The sequence below is a fragment of the Ictidomys tridecemlineatus genome, chromosome 7, assembly GCF_052094955.1.
Source record: "Ictidomys tridecemlineatus isolate mIctTri1 chromosome 7, mIctTri1.hap1, whole genome shotgun sequence".
Taxonomy (NCBI): Eukaryota; Metazoa; Chordata; class Mammalia; order Rodentia; family Sciuridae; genus Ictidomys; species Ictidomys tridecemlineatus.
The window spans coordinates 195,698,140-195,705,744 of NC_135483.1; the positions used below are offsets into that span (position 1 = coordinate 195,698,140).

A 7,605-nucleotide genomic window follows, 5' to 3' on the forward strand; every position below is an offset into this window, starting at 1 on the left:
CTCTCTCAGCCCCTGGCTCTGGGTCCAGAGACCCCCGACCCAGGACCTCACCACCCTCCCATGCCCTCCCTTCTGCCCCAAGCCCTGCCCGTGTGTCTCCCCGTGGGGACTCCCTGCTCTGCTCCTGTGTGAGGCTAGGAAACCTGGATCCCAAAACAGAAACTGTGAGGAAGGAAGTTAAAGGCAGTAGATAACGATACACACATTCTAAATAAAATATCAGGGAGTGAAACCCAGTATTTAAAACCTCAACGAGTAGTCATTCCAGGAGAGTCAGGAGTTTCTAATGTTGGGGAAAAATCTATTATTGTAGTAACAAAGTAAATGAGAAAACCCCTAAGTCCACTTCAATCAATAGGGAAAAGATGCCATTACAAACAGCTTAGTCCCAGGTGCCACAGCTCTGGGAGGGAGGTGGGGTTATACCTCCTCCAGGAGAGGACTCACATGCACAGGTTCAAGTTCATATGCACAACTCAAGAGGCCTGGATGAAATCCTGACCAGGCCATGCTGGACCTGGAGTACTCGGCCCTCCCTGCCCCAGATCCATGGCCCAGGTACAGAGGTGGGGGAAGAGCTTGCCCCTCCAGACTGCGTGCAAAGCCCTTGTGGGATCACTTCCCCAAGAAGCTGGGTGCAGCCTGACATGGCTTGGCCAGGCTTGTGGCCCTGGGGCTCTGGGCAGCTACAAAGAGCAGCCACAGCTCACCCCTGGCCTTTGTTCTGTGCCACCTACTGCCTCCCAAAGCAGCAAGGTGCCACAACTCACTGCAACTAATGTGCTGTGCTGAACGGAGGATTCATGCTCGCACCTGCAGACACTCACACCTGTACACACTCACACCTACACACACTCACACACCTGCACACACACCTGTACACACTCTCACACCTGCATACACTCACACACACCTGCACACACTCTCACACCTGCACACACACACTCACACACCTGCACACACACTCTCACACTTGCACACACTCACCTGTACACACTCTCACACCTACATACACTCACACACACCTGCACACACTCTCACGCCTGCACACACACACTCTCACACCTGCACACACTCACTCTCATACCTGCACACACACACTCACACACCTGCACACACACTCACACCTGCACACACTCACACCTGTACACACTCTCACACCTGCATACACACACACACCTGCACACACTCTCACACCTGCACACACTCACACCTGCATATACACTCACACACCTGCACACACACACTCTCACACCTGCACACACTCACACTCCCAGGGTGACGTTGGAGTCTCACTCCAGCTCCTGAAGTCTCAGTCTCCATTGCCCCAGGTGGCCCTCGGGCTGGCACACACCCATGGGGACCACCTACCTTCAAGAAAGGTCCACACTCCACCACACGATTCCCACCCAGGAATTCAGGTGGAATTTCTCAGAAGTGGAGCCAGGCATGAGGAAAGTTTTTAACGCTTCTCTGTGACTCCAATCTGCAGGGGAACACTGTGACCCATCTGATCCTTCCAGAGTCCCTTACCCCACCCAGTCCTTACCAGATCTCTCAGGGAGCCCACCAGCCAGAAACCCTCCTGACCTGGAAGAGACAGCCAGGTCTGGAAGAAGGAGAAGGCGGGTTCCCAGAGGGCGCCATGGTGCGAAGTGTGAAGGAGGCCCAGACAGTGGCCCATCAACCACCCGCTGCACAGACCCAAGAGGGGCAACCTGCTGCGTCTCCTCCAGCTCAGCTTCCTCAAGAAGACGGGATTCAGTTGCACTCAAAAGACCTTTAACGTAATCTACAATTACTCAGAACACGATGATTTAGGTTCTGAGGCCCACATTAAATGGCAGAATGTCCTATGGCTATTGTGACATAAATATGTAGATATTTCCACAACTAAGGATGCCATGGTTACAGCATGAGGTGGGAAGAAAGAGCCCCACATCTGTCCAACTGACAAGAAAGTGCACGGGAGGCTCACCTGGAGAAAAAGCACCAGACCCAAAAGGGGGCAGCTTCTGTGAGGTTGTCTGTGCTTTCTCTTTGTGTGTGTGTGTATGTGTGTGCGTGTGTGTGCACTAAATTTTTCCCAGTGTGTATGAGTTGCATTTGGAATAAAATAAACTTGTGTTTTGCGATAAAGATCAAGCTGCTGGCTTTAGGGCAGGATCAACTTGTGTTGAACATTAGCTGTGAAGACTGTGGGAGCCTAGAAGACGGACTTTTCGTGGTGGAGTTGGACGGACGTGGTCTGCTCGGAGCCAGTGCACCCGCCGAGGAAGGGCTGCTGGTCAGCAGGGCTGAGAGGCCAGGCAGGATGGGAGTGGCCGCACTGGGCGATGGTGACCTCCGTCCTGCCTTCAGCCAAGATTCTGACTCAGAGAAGAGGGAGAGAGGTGCACCGAGGAGCCCTGGGCGGGGGTGTCTCCTGGTGAGGGCTGCGGCTCTGGAGCCGATGTCTCGTGGCACTTGACTTTGGAGCCTGGCCAGAGGCGAGCGCGAAGAGGGAGGTTAATGTGCTTTAAAACCACTCGGCCCAAATGAAATTATATCATTCAGGAAGGAACAAATCACCTCGCTGATGAGAGTTTAAAAAAAAATAGAAGAAAGAAAAGAAAAAAGACAGGTCCTCTTCTGGTATCGCCCTTCAGGGAGACGGCGCATTTAGGGACGGCAGGCAAAGGCGCCGGCTTGGGGAGGGCATCTGGGGGCGTCAGCCGCTCCCTCATGGATTATAAAGGTGAGCGGGCGGCCACCGGGCCTCACTGCGCAGCCAGGGCAGCTCCGCACACGGAGGGAGATCGATCGGTGAGTAGCATCAGGTGCTGGAGAGGCTGGCGCGGCTCGGCCGCTCCGTGAGATCTGTCCTTCGTCAGGCGTAGACCGGGTTTACCTGAGACTGGCCTCTTCTCCTGGCCGCCAGGCTGGGGCTGAGCAGGACGGGCAGTGGCAGCTGCCCTCAGGTCTGTGCGTCCAGCCACCTGGAGCCCCGGCACTCCAGTGCTCTCGTGGTGGAGAGGTGAGCCCAGGTGTCCACGGGGCTCTACTTGGGAACCCCGGTGGGCAGGGAAGTCCCCAGCTCCAGGACACAGGTCCTTGGGGTCAGGACCCCCGAACTGCTGACGTTCCAGGTTGCCCTTCACCTGGCCTGGGTCCTATTCCAGGGGACAGGCAAGGGGGCCAGCCCAAGTGGGTGCATGTGTTTATTCCTCTTCAAGGTAGCACCTCATCCTCTAGGTTGGGGATCCCTTGCCCTGTGTGGGACTCCCCAAGAAAGAGGTGGACATTTCATTCAGTGCTGATGGACAGCTCTTTCTGTGGAGCTCAGGGAGGGGCTGGGTCAGCTGAGGGGTCCTCCTCTGAAACAGACAGGGCTCTCGGGCACCTTCCAGTGGTAACAGAAATGCCCAGGTGGGAGCAGGGAGGACGGGTCACCAGGCTCTTCAGCTGGACACTGCGTATGTAGGTGGGCAACTCTACTCCAGCATGGCACAGGGGGTTTGGGGGTCCCTGCTCTCATCCACAGCAGCCTGCTCCCGTCATCTGTAGGGGTGTCCTGTGTGAGAGAAGAGGTTCGGGGGCTGCCTGCACCTCAGAGCTTCAGCAGACTGGATCGAAGACTGGGTGGGGTGAGCATGCTCAGAAAGGACCCAGGATGCTGAGTGTCCTGTCACACCCGACTACCGGCTGCTGTCCTCTGACAGGGCAGGGCAGCGGGTGGGCCTCAGCGTCAGCAGGACTTGGGCCAAGAGTGGTAAAGGACTGAGCACTGAGGTCGCAGACCCAAACCCCACCCTCTGAGGTTGGCGAGGTGCTCCTCCACCCCAGGGCTCCCTGGGCTCCGTGGGGCCACCTCCCCACCCCCCAGGGCCTGGAGGGCTCCTCCTGGTCCCTGACACAGGAGGACAGACAGACCCGAGGCTGCTCCAAGACAGCCACGTTCACACGTGTTGTTCACACACTTCCCTGCTGGGGCTGCGTGTGTGTGCGTGCGCACACACACACACACACACACACCCGTGCAGCACAGCCCACTCCTACACATGTGCACACACGCAGACACTTGCATGACTCTCTCATGCTCTTGTGACCTGAGTTCCTGGGCTTGGCATGCACACATCTCATGCCTATCTAACCTGGCCCTCCCCTGTCCCCAGGCTGTGCCCTCCTGGTGTGGCATCCCTCGGAGGGGCCTTGTTCAAGAAGCCAGGGGCATGAAGTCTCTGAGTGGCTGCTTCCTGTGTCTGCTGCTGCTGGGCCTTGTCCTCCAGGGGGCTGCAAGCCGAGCCCCGCAGCACTCCATGGAAATCCGCAGTGAGTGCTGGGACCGTGGGTGCTCAGTACCCAGGGGTAGAGGGCTGGCCACCTCCTAAGCCATACGCTGCAGCTCTGGGGGCCAACCTCCTGCTAGGACATCCTGGGGACCAGCCCTCTTCCCAGGATAGCCCTGTCCCCTCCCTCCATGCCCACTTCTGCCCAGCTGGGCCTGGTCTCTCGTGAACCTGGGAGGGGGGTCAAGAAGGGCAAGTGGACCCGGCATAAGTCTGAGTTCTTATTTCCAAAGCCACATGACTGTCTCGACATGGCCTTGACCCTCTGGGTGCCCTTATCTCAGGTGGGCTCCAACACAGCCTGGTGACCAGGCAGCCATCAGCTGAGGGGCCATGTGGGGATGAGCCTGTGGGATGACCCCCTGGGGTGGGGGTCCCACGCGGTGCTGTGCTCTTCCCTTTGTAGCTCCTGACATCAATCCTGCCTGGTACAGAGGCCGGGGGATCAGGCCTGTGGGCCGCTTCGGCAGGAGGAGGGCAGCCCTTCGGGACGTCCCCAGGCCTGGGCTGCAATGCTGGTCCACCTGCCTCCCCCTGGAGGGTGGTGCCAAGTACCCTCAGGATGGCTGACGGCCCGCTGATGAAGACCCTGAAGACACGGACCCCATGAGCCTTCCCACCCACCCTCTTCCTCCCATGATAATAAAGGCTCTGGCCTGGCTTATTGCTGTCTGCAACTGTGTGGTGACAAAGTGGGAGGGGCCCGAGTCCGGAGCTGGGACTGTCCTTGGTCACCTGCAGCCCACAGCCCCCCACACCTGAACAGCTGCTCAGGAGCACACTGCACCAGACCCTGGGCACCATGCACCACTGTCCCCAGAGGAGGCAGCACAGCCCCTCAGCCTGGAGCTGTCCCTCCCCCAGTCTCAATCCTTCTCTCTCTCTCTCTCTCTCTCTCTCTCTCTCTCTCTCTCTCTCTCTCTTTTTTTACTTTAATTTTCATAGCAGTTTTAGTTTCACAGCAAAAATGAGCAGAAGGTTCAGAGCATCCTGCTTCCTGCTGCCTCCATATACACTGCCCCCTGCCCCCAATATCTCACACATTTGGTGACACACCATTGTCACCCAGAGCCACCTACACTGGGGTTTGCTCTGGGTGCTGTGCGTCCCAGGGGTCTGAGCCCATGTGGAATGACAGGGTCGCCAGTGTCCTGTACACAGAGCAGACTCCTGCACCATCAAAGCCATCCCTCTCCTCTCCCTGGCAACCCTGGCAACCACGATCCTCCTACCTGCGTCCTCCTGGCCTCCCTTGCTGCTCAGAGAGGCACTATGTGCTGTCCCCACTCAGCCCTGGGAGACTCCAGCACCACACTGCGTCCCTTTCGATGACACAGAGACGTCACCATGCTCAGGCATAACTGCTCTGGTGTCAGGGACACACCACACTACTGGTCAACTGACCCATTCCTGGGCTTCTCTGAGGCTCAGTTCCACATCTGAAGCAGGCACAGCACCCTCCCTCATTCCTGAGCTCAGAGGGAAGGGCACCTGCCTGGGTGGCATAGGCCCTCCCCCAGCCTTGGGCCTGTCTGGACAGCCTGGACCTGTTCAGAGGGGTCTCCCTGGCCACAGGACTCCTGTCCACCTAGGCTCAGAGGGCCATGAGGCAGGACCCCAGCTCCTCTAGCCCGGACCTCCCACCTGGGGTTAACACAGACACTGACCTCCCAGCCACAGGGGAGCCCCCCACCCTGGTGCCCCCCAGGTGGAGTGTGCCTGTGGGCCTGCTCCCCGGGAAGGCAGGTGCTGGGTCAGGCTTGGACGGCTCAGGGCCCAGAAAGCTAGCAGTACCACAGCTCCCCAGACAGCTGAACCAGATCAACAGGACCCCTGCCCGCAATCTCACCTGGGACACAGCACATGAACCCAGGTGGAGATGGATCTCACAGGGGTCCACAGCAGCACCGCTCAGCATGCCCACTGCCTTGGTCAGGGCTGGCTGCTCTAACCAGGTGCCACAGACTCGGAGCCTTGGACAGCCAACTGTTAACTCTCCCGGTTCCAGGGGCCAGCACACCGGCCATCTGTGAAGCCACTTGTCCTCACATGGTGGAGAGGGGATACCTCTTTGAAGCTTCTTCTCCAACCGCACAGTCCCGTCCCTGAGGCTGTGTCTTCACAGCAGGGTCCCCTCCTGAAGGCCAGCTCCTGACAGCACCACAGAGGGGTGGGACTGGGGGGTATAAATACCCCATAGCTCATCAGGAACTGACTGGACCGGGGGCTGGTGCATGCTGCAACAGGACAGGCTTGAAAATGAGACACTGCAGGAAAGAAGCCAGCACTGTCCACAGCCACCGTGCGCTCCCAGAGTGAAGTCCCAGAGAGGAGAAGCAGGTTCCTGGCGGCCAGGCGGGCTCCTTCCCAGTTATGAAATGACTTGGAGCTGGATGGGGGTGGAACAAAAGGACCAGCACACTGAAGACCCTGCGCTGGACTCCCACAAGGAGGCCACAGCCCAGGGTGGGCACAGACCCGGAACTCAGCGCCAATGACCCCCTGGTGACTGGGCTCTGGATTCCACAGGAGCCGGGGCCTCTGAGGCAAAGAGAACAGGGGCTCTGCTTAGGAGGGCAGCCAGGGCCCACGGAGCTGTGCCCAGGAGTGAGGAGGACAGTGTGGTAGTAGGAGCAAATGTGTCTCCATTTTGTTTTATGACTCCATCATAACAACCCTGCCAAGTAGAAGGGTCATGACTGGGAGTGGACAGGATGGCGAGGAGCTGTGGAGGGCCACTTGCAGCCCTCTCTGCCTCCTGCCTCCACACCTCGACACACAGCCGCTGGGGAAAGTCCCAGGTCCAAGTCCAGCCTAGGACAACCGTGGCACCTGCCCAGGCCGTGGCCAGGACTGCAGGCACCCTAGAGCTGGCCTCCCGAGAGCATGCACCTCTGCTGGGAACGTCCCCCACCCCTCTGGGTTCATCCCCAGCACCCCAGATTCTGGGTGGGCGGGGCAGGAGGGTGGGGCGCTGGCAGGGCCCTGGGCAAGCCTGCCATCACACCTGCCCACTGTAGGGGGCTGTCCTGAGGAAAGCCAGCTGTTCTGTTGGAGTCAGGCTTTTCCCTGCTGCGAAGGAAAGACCCAACCAGAGCGACTGTAGAGGAGGAAAGGTTTATTTTAGGGCTCATGGTTTCAGAGGTCTCGGTCCACAGAGGCCAGCTCCATTCCTCAGGGCTCAAGGTGAGGTTGAACACGGAGGAAGAGTGTGACACAGGGAAGTAGCTCACATGGTGATCAGAAAGCAGTGAGAGAGACTCCACTCTCCAGATAC

The 7,605-nt window shown here is 58.4% G+C and overlaps 1 protein-coding gene across 1 annotated transcript; it reads left to right on the forward strand.

Moving 5' to 3' along the window:
* Positions 1-2,179: 2,179 nt before the first annotated feature.
* Positions 2,180-4,992, forward strand: Prlh (prolactin releasing hormone). The gene is made up of 3 exons (XM_078018297.1): positions 2,180-2,805; positions 4,155-4,311; positions 4,735-4,992. Exons 1-3 carry the CDS (start codon positions 2,725-2,727, stop codon positions 4,896-4,898), a joined length of 402 nt encoding a protein of 133 aa, XP_077874423.1. The 5' UTR covers positions 2,180-2,724; the 3' UTR covers positions 4,899-4,992.
* Positions 4,993-7,605: the final 2,613 nt, after the last annotated feature.